Source organism: Garra rufa, chromosome 6 (assembly GCF_049309525.1).
Source record: "Garra rufa chromosome 6, GarRuf1.0, whole genome shotgun sequence".
NCBI lineage: Eukaryota > Metazoa > Chordata > Actinopteri > Cypriniformes > Cyprinidae > Garra > Garra rufa.
Window position 1 is genome coordinate 11266901 of NC_133366.1, and position 20114 is coordinate 11287014.

The window sequence follows — 20114 nt, forward strand, 5'->3', positions numbered from 1 at the left end:
TCTCTAGAATCATTTGACCTTTTTCTTTTCTTATAATGAAATAATTTAAACTTAAAACATTTTTAATAAAAACAATAGTATTTATTTATTTTATTTATATAAATATTATGTATTCCCTATGTAACTTTGCTTGTCTCTACAATCATCCCCACCTTTTTCTTTTCTTATAATAAAATAATTTAAATTTAAAACGTTTTAATAAAAACAATATTATTTTTTTTTATATATACATATTTAATTCCTTGTGTAGCTTTGCTTGTTTCCAGAAACGTTCCTTCTTTTTTCCATCTTAAAACATTTAAAAAAAAACAGGTATTTATTTATTTATTTATTTCCTACATCGTTTATTTCTTATCTTTTAGTAAAAAAATTTAAACTGATTTTTTTCTTCTGATTCCTTTTCTTCCAAAGTATTTATCAATTGATTTTATTTTCCTAAAGAGATTTGCCTGTCTCTAGCATCATTCCACCTTTTTCTTTTCTTATAATAAAATAATTTACACTTAAATCATTTTAATAAAACCAATAATATTAGTAATATTATAGTATAATAAAATAATATAATATAGCAATGTTTTATTTATGTTGATATCATTTATTCCCTATGTAGCTTTGCTTGTTTCTAGAATAATTCCACCTTTTTTCTCATATAATAATTTTAACCTGTTTTTTTTAAACAAAACAATAGTTTTCATTCATTCATTTATTCATTCATTCATTCCCCACATAGCTTTGCCAGTCTTATTCATTATAAATTATTTTTACTACTATCCATTCTGTTATTTTTATTTAAATCAATTTGTTGTTTATTTATATCTTATTTTTATCTGTCATTCATATAGCCATCTTATTCATTCATTTGTTTGTTTATACAAGATCAGATAGTCGTTCTCATAATACACCCGTTCAGGCTGATGGACTGATTCTGATCTGTGTTTATTTTGCGATAAAAGTCCTGCTGACTGTACATTATCACTTATCCAGTGTGTCATGTTTTATTTGTAACACAGACTCTCGTTTTTATTTCGGAATCTTGTTGCGTTGTGTTGCTGTCAGCCGCCTCACTCTTAACGTTCACTTTTCTCCACAGGTAAGATGTCAGACGCCCGCGCCGTGCGCAAGCAACAACAACTCAACAACCTGGTTGCCATGGTAACGGAGCTGGCCCACCCCGGGCACACGGTGGTGGATTTCTGCAGCGGTGGGGTAAGATGCCTTGACATTTTAAAAACATCCTGGACTTGTTTCTGTTTCCTTACGAGAGTCTGCATGTGTGTCAGTGAGCATCTGTTCTCCTCCCTCGCCACCTCATGCAATCTTTGGGAGTGCTCTTGTTATCCTGTGCATACATATAAGCCCTGACGTTACAGACCGTGAGCAACAGGTCAATATTCTGATAGGCCACTTTGATCTGATGAGCTCTTTGAGATCTTTCTCAGCAGCTTCTTTCTTTGTTTTCTTAGGGGCACGTTGGGATTGTTTTGGCGCACACGCTTCCTAAATGTCAGGTAAGACTTTCTGGTTTGTTCAAGTGTAGCAAGTTCAAGTTAAAGGAGTCACAGAAGAGAAACTAAATCTGTCTTCCTCCCCGGTGACCTCATTTGCAGACACTGGGAAAATAAACTGATTCCACACTATTGTTAGTGTGTGTGTTTTATTCTCCCCCCAAAGACCTTGTTGGGAAAATTGTAATTTAACCAGCACAAATCAGAAAATCAACTCTGCGTTCGAATACTCTTTAAGTGCTAATACACATTTGATGGTTCAGTGGATTATTAGATGTACTTGATTTTCTTTGCTTTGGTTGAAATGGCTTTTCAAAGAAGAGCAGTTTGTGAATCAATCAGCGGTTTGACAATGAACCACTAAACTGTAAGAGATATTGTATGTGGCATGGTGAATTATCTCTTTTTTTGTTATCGATCAGGTTATTCTCATTGAAAATAAAGAGGAGTCACTGGTCAGGGCCAGAGACCGAAGCGCTCAGCTTGGATTGGCAAACATCGGCTTCGTACAGGCAAACCTTGACTATTTTACTGGAAGCTTCAACATTGGGGTAGGTGCTAGTATTATACATATGCATGATATTTGTCTGTGAATAATAACAGAAATCTATCTAGCAAGAATGTTAAATGTATTCACAGATGTTGTTGTTGTTGTTGTTGTTTGCAGTGAATATTTATATCTCTCAGACTCGCTTTAATAATGCCAACGAATTTAGGAGGCACATTTTTATTTCACTATTATTATTCTTTCTGTTTTTTTGTTTTTGTTTTGGGGTCTGTGTGTAGGAATAGGTTTGTAAATAATCCAGCATTTGTGCTATTGTAATAATGATACTTTAAGTGTGTGTGTGTAGTATAATACAGTTGATGTCAAAAGTTTCCATACACCTTGCAGAATCTGCAAAATGTTAATTATTTTACCTAAACAAGACAGGGATGACACAAAATACATGTTAATTTTTATGTAGAACTGACCTGAATAAGATATTTCACTTAAAAGACGTTTACATATAGTCCACAAGAGAAAATTATAGTTGAATTTATAAAACGTTTTCATACGCTTGATTCTTAATACTGTGTTGTTACCTGAATTTTTGTTTAGTGATGATAGTTTATGAGTCCCTTGTTTGTCCTGAACAGTTAAACTGCCTGCTGTCCTTCAGAAAAAAATCATTCAGGTCTCACAAATTCTTTGGTTTGAAAATAAATGAAATAAATGAAAATAAATGAAATATTTCATAGTGTTTCTTTGTTACATTTTTCAAAGTATCTGTTTATTTCTCCTTTTTCATTAGATTTTGAATCCCTTATTTTCAGTGTGTTCTCAGATATTTGGACCCCGCTGTGGTCTTTCATAGATAATTGCTTTTGTTAATGTTTGCTTACAGCGTTTGGTTTTGCTACGAGCCGTTTTAATAATTTCACATGAAGAACGTACAGTTTTGCCAGAAGGTATAGGTATCCCTTCATTTGCATTGTAAAGCCTGTTTAAAAGGATTGATTTTGGCACTCTCTCATTACAGCTTTTTTAGTCATCCTGCCATCCATTTTAATTATGCAGTTAACCCTCACGTTTGTCCTTCATTTAGTTTTAAAAGCAAGTTTCTCATTTCTGCATTTTGAGTGATGAAACTGACCCATAGACATGAGCCTATCCAAATTTATACCACACCTAATTACCAAAAATTGTAACCACAAAAATAGTTGAAATTAGACAAAAAATGTATTTTACAGAATCTAGTTTAGATTGTAATTGTGTTAAAGGGATAGTTCACTCAAAATTGAAAATTCTGTCATTAATTAATCCAATTCACCCTCATGTCGTTCCAAACCTGTAAGACCTTAATTCATTTTCGGAACACAAATTAAGATGTTTTTGATTAAATCCAAGAACTTTCTGACCCTAAATAGATAGCAACACAACTGACACGTCGAAGGCCCAAAAAAGTTAATAAGTGCATCATTAAAATAGTCATGTGTCATCAGTGGTTTAACCGTAATTTTTTGAAGCTATGAATATAATTTTTGTGTGCAAAGAAGACAAAAATAATGACTTTATCCGACAATTTCTTCTCTTCCTTGTCAGTCTCCATACACAGAAAGTTTTTATTTTTGCACAAAAAGTATTCTCATAGCTTCATAACATTACAGTTGAAGCACTGATGTCACATAAACTATTTTAATGATGTCCTTACTACCTTTCTCGGCTTTGAATGTGGTAGCTGCATTGCTGGCTATGCAGAAAGCTCTTGATTTTTCTTTAAAAATATCTTAATTTGTGTTCCAAAGATGAATGAAGGGTCTTAGGGGTTTGGAAGGACATGAGGGTGAGTAATTAATGACAGAATTTTTATTTTGGAGGAACTATCCCTTTAAGCATTCTTTGATGTTATTTTAGACAGACTATAAATAAGTAAATATTAAGCTAATAAATATATTAGCTTTTTGTGATATATTAATATTTTTTATTATTATTTATTTTTCGCACAGCACTGGCAAAAAAAACCTCTCAAAATTGTTGTCAGTGTGGTATAAAATAAACTTGGCGCAATATATTTTATCTGAAAACAGTTTTCAGATAAAAATACTGATTAATAAACTGATTTTTTTGCTGTGTAATCTTTGAGGGACACTGTTGTCTCTGTAATAAATGTGGAGGTATGTGCTCGCTGCAGTTCTTGTGTTTGCTTCTGGCAGTAATGAGATGTTTGGGCCTGCAGCCCCTGGCCTCATCTCCACAGAGAGCTGCGGCTGCAGTATTGAGCTTCACGCGCGGCCGAGGTTGGGGGATTATCTGCTGCCCACACACAGGGCCTTTATCAAACCTTCACTGTTTCCGAAAAACTAATACCAGTATCTCCGTGTAGAACTTCTTTTGGGCAACTAGCACAAGTTTAAAAAAATAAGAACGTGGAAGATTAATTTCAAACAGCCATCTAAAAAATTGTCAAAAATAGTACCGTCCTAGGTTTATCTAGTTATTTTTCTCTATGTGAAGATTAAATATTCCTTGACTTACATCAGCAATAAGTGATAAAAGTGTTATCGAGCTCTTTTAGCACCTTGTTGATTACATTAAAGGTGCTGTATGTAATTTTTTTTGACTGTACTAAAGCATAAAAACACAGTAATACATTTGCAGATATTCAGGGAACATGCACATACTTGTTTCTCTGAAAAACAATGCTATAGCCAGTTATTCTACTTTGAAAATGTGTGTTCCCTGTCGGAATGTCTGTTTTTGTTTCGGTCTGTGTGATTCCGCCCACTGCCAGTTTTAACCAATTGTATTTTGACAGCCTTGGTTGTCAGTTTGCAGAAAACACAGCATACTGCAGCCATTGAAACGAGCAAACAAACTTTTTTTTTTTTTTTTTTTTTTTAACCTTTCTGACAATTACTGTGTGCATTAAGAGCCAAGAGTGAAAACTTCTGAACAGAATGGAGATGTGTATTCTTATACACTAAATATAATTTTTTTTTCATTTAGTACTGCCCTTCAGAGGCTACAGAAGATAGATACATGTTTCCCAGAAGACAAAATAATAAGTTAAATTTACCCTTTAAATTAAAAAAGCTTTCTCCCCCGGCTCTTAATGCATTGTTTTTTCCTTCAAAAACAGAGCTATGGATCATTCAGGTAACAACACAGTATTAAGAATCAAGGGGATGTAAACATTTCAACAGGGTAATTTTTATAAATTCAACTATTATTTTTTACTAGTACTAAATAAAAACATAAAAAAACATGCATTTTGTATGATCCCTCTTATTTTGGTAAAATAATTAACATTTCACAGATTCTGCAAGGTGTATGTAAACTTTTGACCTCAACTGTAGAATAAAATAAAAGGTAACCCAATACAAAGATGCAGGTGTATATACTGATTTTTTTAAACCCTTTCTTACCCTAACCATATATATATTTTTAACCCTAATCTCAATTAAAGGCTTAGAAGGGAGTATATTTGCTAATATAGTATTGTTGTGTATCTCATTCTTTAAAAAAATTAAAAAAAGCTAATCTGTTATTACTCATGCACAAAAATGACATAGTACATGGATAATACTGAGCTAACAACAAGTTTAACAGAAAAGTTACCAAAAGTGATTCGTCAAAAATTCAGCACTGAATAAAAAAGTATAAAAAGGTTATTGCGACTTTTTATCTCAGAACTGCATGATATAAATGCAAGTGCAAGTTATAAAGTCAGTATTTCGAGATATAAGCTCACAAATCTTTTTTTTTCTCAGAATTGTGTGAAATAAACTCAAACCTGCAAGAAATAAGGCTTACAACAAATTTAACATAAACGGTTACCATAAGTGAGTTCTGGAATGTTCCAGAAAGCATTAGAATATAGCGGAATGTTACAAAAAATTCTAGAATGTTAATATACTTGCAAAAGCAAAATAGCTTTCCAAAATATCTTTAAAAATTCTAATTTTGTACTAAACCATAATGATAGAAGTTCCTAAATATTTACCATTATTAAATAAATAATAAATGAAATTAAATTAAATATTGAAAATAAGTAAAATAAATTACATTGTGTAATTAGTCATTACTTCAAGACTTTTTTCTCACAAATTCAAGTTTGTATCTGGCAATTCTGAGCTAACGAGTTTAACACAAAGCAAAATAGCTTTCAAAATATCTTTCAGAATTCCAAATTATACTAAACCATAATGATTTCTAAAATTCTTCAATGTATCATTAATAAATAAACAATAAATTAAAATAAATTAAATATTGAAAAGAAGTGAAAGAAATTGTTACATTCTGTCAATCAGTCTAAATTTAAATGATTCATTGGTGAATCTGTGTGAATTTGAATGATTTTAGGAAAATCTTATACAGCAATTACAATTGACGGGAAGCATTACGGAAAAGTCAGATTGCCATTATATTTAGAGACACAGAGCATCGAATTTGTATTTTCCCTTGTCTTTGAGTTTCTAAACTGTTGTATTATCTTGCAAAACTCACATTTCATTAGCATAAATGATTAAAAGTCTTTGCTTGCTAAAGCTGCACAGCCAGAACTGTTTGTAAACATACATATTGTTTCCCAGAGGGTTAGATGTATGTGAAAATAGCTACTATTCCTTTTTTAAGACAGTCTGTGATAAGGCTTGTAGCTACAACAGGAAAAAAATGACTAAATGTGGGTAATGATGTGAGAAGAGAAGTTATGGGCTGTTTGCTCAAACTTGATTTGTTGTACCTGTTGAATGATGGTGAAACAAGCACACTGCTGTGTTCTGTTGGCTGTGAATAATGAACTTGCATCGTAGTCGTGAAGCTGTGCCTTCCACACCTCGGGCGAGCTACTTAATTATAAAGACGGAAAAGTTTTTTAGCCCCATTGAAGGGAGGAAAAAGAAACATCATCAGCAAAAATGAAAAAAGAGAAAAATGCTTTTGCAGCATGCTTTATTATTTTGCTATCCAATGCTGAATACTTTATATGAGAAAAAAACTAGCATTGAAGCTGACGTTAAGCTCTTTGTCAATGTCTTACATTTCCAATACTTTCAGAAAACCTTCATTTGTTGAATCCTTTGTTCAAGAGACCACACAAAACTGATGCGAATTCCACTTTATTTGCTTGCAAAGGAAAAACAAACTTGAGCTTTGTAACACTGCTTCTTTTCCCATGCTAAACAACATTCATCTGATCTCTTGGGAGACGGCCCACCAGCTTTGTCTCATTATGACTGTAAATTCGTTCTAAAGACGGAGCATCCGACATTCCGGTGAAAGACTTGGAATGACTCTGATGTGTTTTTCAACCTCTTTCCATTTGTAAAGAATAGATTCTGGCCTAATCGCTATACCAAAGAATGCCAGGAATAATGATCATGTTAAGCTCAAGTGGGATTTGCTTTACGTTGTTATTACCACAGTGAACATTCACCCAGAGTTATTAAAAGCAATATTTTAAGTGAAACAGTTATTTTATATTGACCTGTTCCCTCTAAAAATTCAAATAAGCCAGACTTTTTTTTTTCTGTTATTTCTTTTATATTTTATTTATTTTTAGATTTTTTTTACTGTTATTTTTTTATATATAATAAAATATTTTATTTTATATAATAATAAAAAATATTTATTTTTGGTTTGTTTTTTTTAATTATGCTTTGGTTTATGTTTTCCTTTTTTAATTTTTTTTGTAGATTTGGTTATGTTTTTTTCCTGTTTTGTTTGGTTAATTAGTTTGTTTTTTCTTGTTTGTTTTGTTTGGTTTGCTTTGCTATTTTTGCTTGGCTTGGTTTGGTTTCATTTTTTTTTTTTTTTTTTTTTTTTGCTTGGCTTGTTTGGTTTGAGTTTGCTTTTTGGTTTAGTTTTCTTTGATTTTGTCTGGTTTGGTTTTTTGTTGGTTTGGCTTGGTTTGATTTCGTTTGGCTTTGCTTTTTTTGTTTGGTTTGCCTTGGTTTGGTTTTTAGTTCTGTTTGTTTTGTTTTGGTTTGGCTTGGTTTTTTCGTTGGTTTGGTTTTTGTTTGGTTCTTTTTGGTTTTTGTTTGGTTCTTTTTGGTTTTTGTATTTTGTTTTGTTTGAATATGTTTTTTTGTTTTTCTTTGGTTTGATCCAGTTTTTTTTTTTTTCTTTGTTAGTTTTTTGTTTGGTTTTGTTTGAATTTGTCTGGTTTGTTTGGTTTTTGTTGGTTTTGCGTGGTTTGTTTTAGTTTGGTTTTTGTTTGATTTGACTTTGACTTGACTTGGTTTGGTTCGTTTTTATTTAGTTTTTTGGGGGTGTGGTGGTTTGGTTTAATTCATTTTTTTGGCTTGTTTGGTTTGGTTTGTTGTTTTGTTTGTTTTTGTTTAGTTTTGTTTGATTTTTGTCTGGTTTGGCTTTGTTTGGTTTAAGTTTTTTTTATTTTTGCTTTTCTTTGATATGAGACATAATGAGATTTATAAATATATTTAGACTTTACCTACCTAGTTGCATTTTATTGCAAAGCTCTACTAGTATTACCATAATTACACTATTTATTTTCATTCTCATATATCATATTCCTTTATCACCCTATCAATATAGCTACATAAAAATAATGCATTATATCAGATATTGAAAGTTGCTATCAGTTGTGCTATATCTTGCATTAATGCATCTGCTAGGATGCTTTTTTATTTTGTGAAAAACAGGCCTTATTCCCACACTTTGTACCTGAAGTTCCACAATAGTGCATTAATTAAATCTTTAAAGTCTCTCGTCCATCATTATCAGAATTCCATCAGTAATTGGTCATTCAAAGTTGTACTTTCACAAAACAACATCTGAAAGCGTCTCCCAGCATCCTTAAGAAGCACGATCTGTAGTATTGTCGTTTTGTTGCATCATTGCTAACTTTATAAATTCACCTGCTGACGTCTTCAAAGCTTCAGGTTTTCACAGTCGATTTCGCTTGTTGTGGTGATGTGGCGTTCTGTTGTCAGCTTCAGACGTGAATGGATGGCCCCATTATGAGATGGTGGTCTACTTCAAAGAGCCGAAACCGTGCGTTAATGGATTCTGATTAGTACATAAGGGTGGCCCTTGAATACTCAAACACCTGCCCAAGGTTTTTGAGAATGGCTTTACTCCAGATCCTGTTAAAAAGACATTATGAATCATTTCGGTCTAATTAGCGTCTCGAGAACTTAATTACAATCCACACTGGACGCTTTGCCAATATTGCTTTTTCCTAATTTATTCCGTCTCGGCTTCTAAAATGTCAGCTAAGGCTCTGTGTTTTCCCACACAGAGTTCACAGACATATTTCCTCTTCTATGGCAACTCCAAGCGGCGTGTAAAGCGAATCCGCTGAGATTTAGCCACATTTCCCGGAAAACTTCTTATGGGGGATTTGAAGGGTGTTAATCCGTGGATTTGGTCGGATGTGCGCGCACACACACTCCCTGAGACAACAGTTTGCATTATTTGTTCCAGTTTCTCACCCTAACGGTGACAGATACAAGCGCTGGTCCGTGAGCCAAGCCGAACGCTTGATCTTCACTTGAGCTTCTGTGAGGACATCTAAGACTTTTCTTTACCCTCCATCAGGCTGTTCGATCCACTTTTCCTGCTAATAGGCAGAGAGACGTCTGCTGTCATGCAGTGTCACAGCAGCAGGGTATGACTGCAGCACTCTCTCTCTGTGCCTGAGCCACTAACAGATCAATGAGAACACGGCTAGATACAGAAAGGTGGGAAGAGCTTTGAGATGTGTGGAAATGTGGTCAAGGACAGGCAGAAAGCAGCATGAAGAGTTTAATCCGGTTTTTAGTTGTCATGCATTGATTTATGCCACTCTGCGCACTGTCTAATACAAAGTATGAAAATTATTTGTTAGATACAACAGCCTATTTAAATGCCAAGTTTGTAGGAATGTAATCTTTTAATCTTTTGTGCTGGCTTCATATGTTTTAATTAAATACTTAAATAAAATATTTTTTTTAATTTATTTAGTCCATTAAAAAATGTGAAATGATTTCCATGCACCTTTTCCTCTCTTAAAGCGATAGTGCATCCAAAAATGAAAATTTTGTCTGTAATTACTCCTTATGTCGTTCCAAACCCATAAGACCTTGGTTTATGTTCGTAACACAAATTAAGATATTTTTAATGAAATCCGAGAGCTCTCTGTCCCTGCATAGACAGCAATGCAACTGACATGTTCAATGCCCAGAAAGGTAGTAAGGACATTGTTAAAATAGTCCATGTGACATCAGTGGTTCAACCGTAATTTTATAAAGCTGCGTAATTTTTTTTGTGTGCAAAGTAAACAAAATAACCACTTTATTTATAAATTTCTTCTTTTCAGTGTCAGTTTTCGACACACATTCACAAGAGTACAACGATGCACGCGTGTTGTGCCTCTGACAAAGGAGCTGACACAGAACAGAAGAAATTGTTAAATAAAGCCATTATTTTTGTTTTCTTTGCACACAAAAAGTACTCTCGTAGCTTCATAACATTAGAGTAGTTCAGTTTCAGAACAAAAATGTGCAGATAATGTACTCAGCCCCTTGTCATCCAAGATGTTTATGTCTTTCTTTCTTCAGTCGTAATGTTTTTTGAGGAAAACATTTCAAGATTTTTCTCCATATAATGGACTATATATGGTGCCCTGAGTTTAAATGGAAAAAATGCAAAATGAATCCAAAAATAAAAATGAAAACAAAACAAATCATACAAGTGAAGTATTCAAGACAAAAAGTCATTGTCTGTGTAATGTTTTTTTTTTTTAATAAATTAAATTACATTTTATAATATGTGACCCTGGACCACAAAACCAGTCATAAGGGTAAATTTTTTTTATTTGAGATTTATACATTATCTGAAAGCTGAATAAGTAAGATTTCCATCGATGTATGGTTTGTTAGGATAGGGCAATATCTGAAAATCTGGAAAATGAAGATGCAAAAAAAATCTAAATATTGAGAAAATCGCATTTAAAGTTGTCCAAATGAAGTTCTCAGCAATGCATATTACTAATTGTATTCAGTGCTGAATTTTTGACGACTCACTTTTGGTAACTTTTGGTTCTGTTAAACTTGTTGTTAGCTCAGTATTATCCATGTACTATGTCATTTTTGTGCATGAGTAATAACAGATTAGCTTTTTTTAAGTTTACCAAAAGTTGAGTTTTGATGTATTTACGGTAATAAATTTACAAAATATCTTCATGAGAACATGATCTTTACTTAAAATCCTAATGATTTTTGGCATAAGAGAAAAATGGATAATTTTGACCTATACAATGTATTTTTGGCTACTGCTACAAATGTACCCATGCTACTTAAGGCTTTGAGGTCCAGGGTCACATATATTCTAGTAGAAATTTCTGCTAACATTTGAAATCTTACTGACCTCAAACTTTGATCATTTTATCCTAAAGTGACACTTTTTTTTCTTGCTCATTCGTGGCGGGTTGGTTACCAACTTTTGATTAAGAACCAGCGTGACTGGCGTCTTGTGTCTATTTCAGGTGGCCCTGCATGCGTGCGGAGTGGCGACAGACATGGTGTTGGATCGCTGCCTCCAGGCGCGGGCGGGATTTGTGATTAGTCCTTGCTGCTACGGGTTCATTCAAAACACACTCAAGTTCAACTTTCCCAAGAGGTGAAAATGACTTTTCTCTCTCGCTAATTCTCTTTTCATTTGTTCGCCTAATTCCACAGTACACAGCGACAGTGTAGATCTGTAATAATCCACGGTATTAATTGTTAAGCTCTGGAAAAAATACTGACAGGAACGAATCAGGACGATCAAAAATAGCTAGCCATAATAAACCTTCGTTATTGCGTCTATTTCTGTCTCTCTCTTCACATCAGCGTTCTCAGAATTGAATGTCCTGTATCAACAATCACAGCTGAGCCTCATCAGTCCCACATTTGTTGTTGGCAAGAACGCGTAAAAATGAGGAGAGTGTTTTAACAATGTCCTTACAGTGAGAATTGCTTTCGAGCAGTCATCAGTTTTTTTCCCCCAAGTCGCAAGCTATCACTCTACAAATCTGGCGTAAACTTTCATTTAATCTCAGACAGGAATTTTGCCGCAGGCCATGAGCATCAGGGTGGCAAGAGCAGCGAGCGCAGGAAATTATTTTTCCGTGGTTGTGTTCACCGTGTTGCCATGACAGTGATTTGTCATTTGTGGCATTCGAGTAGGCCAAAAAGGGTGACCTGATGACAGATAGTTAATGTAGCAAACATTACCTACCACACACATAATCTCCAAGAGTTTCTGCACTCTTCTTTATCATGCAAGTGTTACATGAGACATCCGGCTGTGTTTACACATGGCTTATTTCTGAAACCGAACCGCTACATGCGTGGCGTGTGTGTCCTTAGAGAATGTTTTCAGCGTCTACTTTAATAGGGATGCACTGAAATGAAAATTCTTTTCTGAAGTCGAACAAAAATTAAACACTGGGCCGAAGGCCGATTACCGAAAATGATTTTTTATGTTTTTCCCCCATGAATTTTGCCAGTTTTTTCCACCATTGCATAAATTAAATAGCCAAAATGTGCTTTTTACAGTTTTGTCCTGCTTTAAAAAAAAAAAAAAAAATTACAAAACAACAATTTAAAAATATTTACTTAACACTAAACATTTTAAACTTTCTAGTAGACATTAGAGCCTACCAACAAAGCACAATTTAACTTAAATTTAATCAGTTAGTAAAATAGTATTCTTTGGCCATTTTTAAAGGGGTCATCGGATGCCCATTTTCCACAAGTTCATATGATTCTTTAGGGTCTTAATGAAAAGTCTCTAAAATACTTTGGTTAAAAATTCTCAATAGTAGTGTAAAAAAAACACCCTTTTACCTTGTCAAAATCAGCTCTGCAAAATATCAACTCAGGCCCTTTAAATGCAAATGAGCTCTGCTCGCTCCGCCCCTCTCTGCTGAGGGATTACGAGCTGTAATGTTTACTTTAGCCGCATTTAGCCACGTTTATCGGCAAAACTTGCCAACAAGCACATTATTAAGAAAGGCTATTTGCAAAGATGCATAAAAAAAACCTTATACTCACTTCTGCTGTGGGTGAAGCTGCATCAGGAAAGATTCACATGAACATAGACGCATATGTAGATCAGGATCGGCGCTTTCCTTTTAAAGTAACATTATGCTCTGCAACTTCAGTGGCTCAGATGTCGGGAGTAAATGACTTCTGCCATGTTCATTATTACATCCAACAATAGAACACCTCAATCGCTCAATTAGAGTTGTCCTCTGCATCTGAGTCGACACAATGGCAATCGTATTCGTAATTGTTTCAGCTCGGTGAGGGCAGGTCTAAGGTAAGACGCTCATGCCAATCAACTGTGTTTCGTCACAACGACAAGAAGCTGAGAATGACTTGATTTTAAAAAGAGGATATTACTTTTAAAGATTGAAAAAATACCACTGGGTGGATTTTTATCATTGTAGGGTGGTTGTGTACACAAACTGCCAACACAAATGAATGTTCAAACAACATGTAAATGTTAGTTTTGCATCCGATGACCCCTTTAAAAGCCCCTTCTTGAATCAGGCATGTGTTTTTAATGTACAAATAAATGCAGCCTTAATGAGCAAAGGAGAATGTTATAATAAATATATTAATAGAGCTGTTGTAATGATTGTTATCGTTATTTTTGTCAACAGTACATTTATGAATGTTGACTTTTTTGGCGGAAACCCACAAGAAGAGCTCAGTACTAAAACATAACGTTCTGTAGTTTATTTACCAATGGTTTAAGGCCATTTCGTGATTTCAGTCATCATACAGTAACCAGCAACAACCAGCCCTTTCTCTTCTCGTGGAAGACATGCGATGCGATAGTAAACAGTCTCTCGCTGTTGGTGCTTGTTATGATTGTTTTGCCTCTTTCTCGGACAGTTTCAAATGCCTCCACACTGCCGACATCTTTGCCACATTAGTGCGCGCCTCTATTTGATCGCGTCACGTCATTGTTCGGTATAATTTATTCTCCCTTTTCGCTTATTAATTTTGGTTAAACTATCCTTTGATCCGGGTAGACTGTCCTCTCCTTAAACTTTTTTTCCTTTAATGCGTCATGTCATTTTTCATTCGCGCCTCAGTGTGTGTGTGAGTTCATTAAGTCTGCCCCCCTCTGTCTCTCTCCACAGCGCGAGGTTTACAGAGACTTTGAGCTATAAGGTAAGTGTTTCAGCGCTCGCTTTCACTCTTTTCATTATCGCCTACACGTGTGGGACGTCACACCGCCTGGTTCTGAGTGCGAGACACTTCTGGGAAAACTCCACAGGAGAGCCTCATAATATGCCTCAGACAATAAACTGACAACAAATAGAGTGCCATTGAGTGCCAGTTCAATCTTTATGATTCCGTGTTAAAGAGAGGATTTATTTATTTATTTTAAAAGAGAAAGCCATGTCGCCCAGTGTTTATGAGTTTAAAAGTTAGTTACCACTTTAGGGAACACATATTCACTATTAAGTTTTTCCCTCAATAAACTCCTAATTTGCTGCTTATTAATAGTAAGCAAGGTAGTTGTTGTAGTTGATATGTTTAGGTATTGTGTAGGTTTATGGGATCTAGAATATGGTCATGCAGAATAAGTCATTAATATGTATTTATAAGTACTAATATACAGCCAATATGCGAGTAATAGTAGTTTCCGCCAAATTGTCTGTACCAGTACATCTCTAGTCATAACTAAAGAGTACAAAAAAGAAGAAGAGATGAATCTCCATCAGCTCTTTGCTTTCAGAACCAGCTTAGTGAAAATGTTACTGTACACAAACATGCCACCGATTCTGAGGAGCTGAAAACATCTGTCCATAAGCCAATGTTTTTCCTTCTCTTCACTGTTGATTTTCTCAAGCTCTGCTGAAAAAGGCTATTCCTGGGAATAGAGTGCTCGTGTAGTTGCACGTTGTATTTTTCCCAGTCTTATCTCCAGGCACTGACAGAACAGTGAGGCAGAAGTGTGAGTAATGGATGAGGTTAATCAGTCGTATCTCACAGTCATCAGTGTTTGCTCGACTCCTGCATCTGCCCCTCTCACACTGCGTTCACAGCCCCTGCAGAGATATCACCTACATAGGGGCCTACAAGAGACAAGACAGTTCCCTCAGCGTAGACCTAGAGCAAACAGACATTTAATTAGTGCTGTTTGCTAAGGCAAGCATCACTTCTGCTATTAGTGTTGGAATTTGAACAAACTGAGTTATGAATTAAACTGTTTGGACTTGTTAGGATACTGTAGGTGTGATAATTTCCTAAGAAATTGCAGACCTGGCAACCACCCTAATTTGGCACAGGTAAATATAACTCAAAATTTGATCTAAACACACAGTTTAGATGCATATGTGTTTCTTTCTGGTTTGTTAAATTTGACTGGATTATTTATTGCATTTTAGTGCAGTAACTGCATTCATAAAATGATTTCAATGCATTGAAAAGACTGTTTTATTTAAATTGTTAGGGCTTGATTTGAGTTTGATTTGTTAAAAATGAAATTAAACATGATATATTTTCTGTGCTTCTTTCCAAACTAGCATAATCGACGCAGTGTTTCTCATTAAAAAGTGTTTCATGAAACACTTTCCTGTGTTAAAGCCTGTTTTTGAGACGTTATACTGAGTTATAGTATTGATCACAGCTATTAGCCTAGAGGATTAAACTTGATAGGAGGAATCAATCTGCCAAGGCTGTTACGTTTCTTTCCATCAGCACTTGTTTCACTCAGTTAATGCAGAATAATGGTAGCTTGAAGCCGTCGTTGGTCATCAACAGCAGAGGAAGTCATTTTGCGGCACATCCTTGCACTGTTCCCTGCGAAAAAATGCAATTAGAGTATATTGATTAATATAAAATGAACTGGGTGCTGCTTTCCTCTGTGTTTCCCTTTAATGACTGGTTGTAACGGTTGATAAATGGGCTGTTCTCTTACCACAACCCTAACGATCTGATGCATTGATGTTTCTTTGCAATTTACGCTAGCTGAGCTGCATGCATGCTGTTTTCAGATATTTTCGTGTTTGTAAGTTTATGTGCAAGTGTGTTTATTGACGTGTCTGCATGTGTTCGGTATGTTAACGTGTTTTATGGTTTCCACAGGAACACATGATCCTGTGCAGGTTTGCGGACCAGACGGCTGTCAGTTTACCCCCAGAACGGCGATTAATTGGTAAGATGTTTGTTTCTTTTAACAGGTGGTCATAGTTGTTGTGCCTGTTTTGCTTAGAGAGGGGAAATTCCTCATAGAGATTGTCCATCTGGCTAAAATTCTTAGGCCAGAATAATCTGCGGTGTTAAAGAGACTTTTGACATGCTTGAGTTTTTGCATGCTTGTTAAAAATCACCTGTCACATCTGCTCACCAGGTTTCGTGAAATTTTTAGTTTTCATTATATGCTTTTGGGTATATTTGGCCCCTTTTCTAAACAACCCCATTATAGCTTGCCAAAGGGTAAATTTCAACATTTTTTTGATAATTATTGATCTAAAAAGTCTAGAAAGCCCCAGTGTTTTTTTCCATATTGAGCAAAAAACCTAGGACTAGTAGTTTGGCAGATTGACAGCAGTGATTCAAGGCAAAGTCATTCAGAAAGAAGAGGTCTATTGTATGTTACAAATAGTGTTCGTATGCACAAAAAATAAACGTGCAATATGCAATCATTTATACCCATGAAAAATATATCACCCCCTAGTGGCCGATTTCTTTTAAAATTTCAGTAACACTTTATTTTACGAATTCTTAACTAGTTGCTTATTAGCATGCATATTACTAGAATATTAGCCATTTATTAGTACTAATTAAGCAAATATTAATGCCTTATTATACATGACCTTATTCTACATCCCTAATCCTACCCAATACTAAACTTAACAACTAGATTACTAACTACTAATAAGCAGCAAATTAGGAATTTATTGAGGGAAAAGTCGTAGTTAATAGTTAATAAGTGTTCCCTATTCTAAAGTGTTACCAAAATTTCTTGCGGACTTTTAAGGCTGTGAGTCAAACAAGCCCATCAAGTTTTTCCGTTAAGCTTCTTTAATAGGTGCTCAAAGATCATTGGCCATGTTTTTTGAGATACGACAATATCCTTACAGCCACTTGTGGCACTTTAGGGGCAGCCGTGGCCTAATGGTTACAGAATCGGACTTGTAACCCAAAGGTTGCGGGTTTGAGTCTCAGGTCTGGCAGGGATTGAAGGTGGGGGGAGGGAATGTACAGCACTCTCTCTACCCTTAATACCACGACTGAGGTGAGTCCCTTGAGCAAGGCACCGATCCCCCAACTGCTCCCCGGGCGCCACAGCAATGGCTGCCCACTGCTCCGGGTGTGTGTTCACTACTGTGTGTGTGCACTTGGATTGGTTAAATGCAGAGCACAAATTCCTAGTATGGGTCACCATACTTGGCCTCACGATGGGTTAAATGCAGAGCACGTCACCTCCTTTCCTTTCCTTCCTTTCCTTGAACTAAGACCATGTGTACCAATTTTCATGCCAATTGGCATAGTTATGGCCGTTACATGTTTTTCTGCTCAACTTTTTTCACGTTACCTCAGATTCAGCTCCTACATAAGCGTTGTGAGTTTGGCCAAGATATCTCATACAGTTCTAAAGTTATAACTATTTTGGTATAGGCATTCCTGCCCCTTTTAAACATTTTGCCGTCCCTTTGCAATGGAGTGCCGAAAGTTCACACTTTTTTTTTTTTTTTTTTTTTTTTTTTTTTTAATAATTATTGATATTCACTCTTTTTTGAAAATGAAGTTTTTTTTATTGGTTTTCTTATACATAACATACAAGTAAATCTATTTACAAAACAAAACAATAAAAAAAAAATAAAAAAAAAGGACACAACAATGGTAATCACTGAGTAATAACCAGAGATAATACTGTAAAGCACAACAGGTTAAGCAAGTCACAATCTAAACATTGATCTATTATCAGTCATCCTTTGAAACCACAGTCTGAATACATTTTTCCCATATGTCCAGATCTTTATAATTTTGATTCAATTTGGCTAACATTTTTTCATATGATACACTCTCAGTCGCAAATTCAATCCACATTTTAATTGTAGGACATTGAATATCTTTCCAAAATTTAAGTATCAGTCGTATTGCTGTGACTACACCCACTGTAATAAGAGAGAACTCATTGTTTTTTATCTGTAAAATCTCTGATTTATCTCCCAACAAACATATCCTGGGTGATACTGGAATGTCAAATCCCAAACATTCTTCTAAATATTTTAACACAGCTTTCCAAAAAGGTTGAATCTTTGAACATTCCCAAAGAGCATGCATATATGTACCACTTTCTTCTTTACATTTCCAGCATTTATTATCTTCCATACAACCCATTCTAAAAAGTCGAACTGGAGTGTAATAATACCTATGTAATACCTTATATTGAATAAATTTGCCTCTTGCTTCTTTTATATACTTTCCACTGTTGGACAGAATTCTGTTCCAAGTGACTTTATCTATGTCACTATCGATGTCTCTCTGCCAAATCAGTCTTAGGTTTTCACAGTTATTGTCATCGATCCTTAAACAGAGTTGGTAAAATTTAGATGCTTTTTGGATAGGTCTTGGTAGTTCAAAGAAATTTTCTAAAACATTTTTATTTTGTTCCATGGGAACCTTTACCTTCAAGCAGTGTCTAATTTGTAAATATTTCCAAAAATGATCACGGCCTTCTAACTGAAATTTTCCCTTCAAATTATTAAAAGACAAAAGCTTATTATTACTAAGTAAATCATTTATGATATTCACTCTTCACAAAATCTTCCTGCACTGGGGTTTGGTTCCAATTAGGTTTAAACCCAGGACATAGTCACAAACTAGTTCAGTTTTTAAAAAAAATGCACAATAACAATTTTGTCCGGCGTGAGCCAAGGATTCTAACCACATAAGACACTTGAGCCTGCAATGGTTTAGGAGTTATGAGCAATTTTGTACTTTTGATCGCTGTAGCACCCCTGTCAGGTCGATTAGGGCGAGTCTTGGTGACGTTGTAGATGGTGTGAGTACTTAGGGTTTGGTCTGCCTGATCAGTTTTACATGGAGATTGCTGATCCTGGGCCATTGTAACAATTGCAATTTCCATTGGACATTTAAAGTGGACATATTATGAAAATCTTACTTTTTCAGTGTTTAAGTGCGATAATTGGCTCCCTGGTGTATCTACCAGCCCAGAAAATGTGAAAAAGGACAACCCAGTAACTTTGCTTTGACAGGCCTTTCTCCACAAGCATGTGAAAAATCAAGCCACTGGTTTCTCTCCCCCCGTGATGTAGGAAGGGGATCTTACTGTAATATTACCGCCATTTAGTTTATTTTTTTCATGGCAAAAGTTGAGCAGAGAAAACTATTTAGAGTCCCAGCCTCAGAGAAGACAAGAGTGGATTTATTGATCTGTTTACTGTATATTACGCTGCTGCCACACAGATTTAATATAAACATGTTTTTTTTTTCCCAGATGTTTACTTTCTCAGACATAACCGACTGTATTGTAGCTCCTGTGTGTTTTTAACGTAAACTTGTGTATTTGACAGTTTAAGCGCAATAAGACATGAAAGAGAACTTAGTTTAGTACTCAAATGCCGTGTGACAGCCACTTTCTGTGTGCGTGTTTTTGGATGTGTGCGTTCAGAAAACCTTTTATCATAAGTTTAAACTAATATGGTTTAAAACGCATGATTTCAGCGCAATATACATGATAATCAAAACCAAACAAATGTTTTTTAGCAGAGTATCTGAGGTGTGAGCTGTGAAGGCACAGCCCTACTCTGGAAAAGGGGGCGGGCAGCTCATTTGCATTTAAAGAGAAATGCATGAAAAAAGCGTGTTTCTGCTTGCATTGAAAATAGGCATTTTCAAAATGATATAATTAATGATCTGTGGGGTATTTTGAGCTGAAACTTTACAGACACATTTTGGGGACACCTGAGACTTTGTAAATGTTTCTCTGGACCAAAAGCACTTGTTAGCTTACCAATAAACCCTTATAAAGCATTTCAGTTTAGTATAAATGGTGAATCTCTAACCATGTATAAAACACTCTAGCATGAACAGACATGTCTTCCCAATCTGTGACCTCTCTCTCTCTCCGTCAAATTTCTCAGC

General features: G+C 35.1%; 1 protein-coding gene across 1 annotated transcript in view; it reads left to right on the forward strand.

Annotated features, from left to right (window-relative positions):
* gstcd (glutathione S-transferase, C-terminal domain containing) overlaps window positions 1–20114 on the forward strand; it is a 57428-nt gene that overhangs the window by 34632 nt on the left and 2682 nt on the right. Inside the window, exons 5-10 of the mRNA XM_073842779.1 lie at window positions 1091–1206; window positions 1464–1508; window positions 1928–2056; window positions 11480–11613; window positions 14132–14162; window positions 16086–16155. Coding sequence (XP_073698880.1) covers window positions 1091–1206; window positions 1464–1508; window positions 1928–2056; window positions 11480–11613; window positions 14132–14162; window positions 16086–16155 — 525 coding nt within the window. The remainder of the gene's footprint in view (window positions 1–1090; window positions 1207–1463; window positions 1509–1927; window positions 2057–11479; window positions 11614–14131; window positions 14163–16085; window positions 16156–20114) is intronic.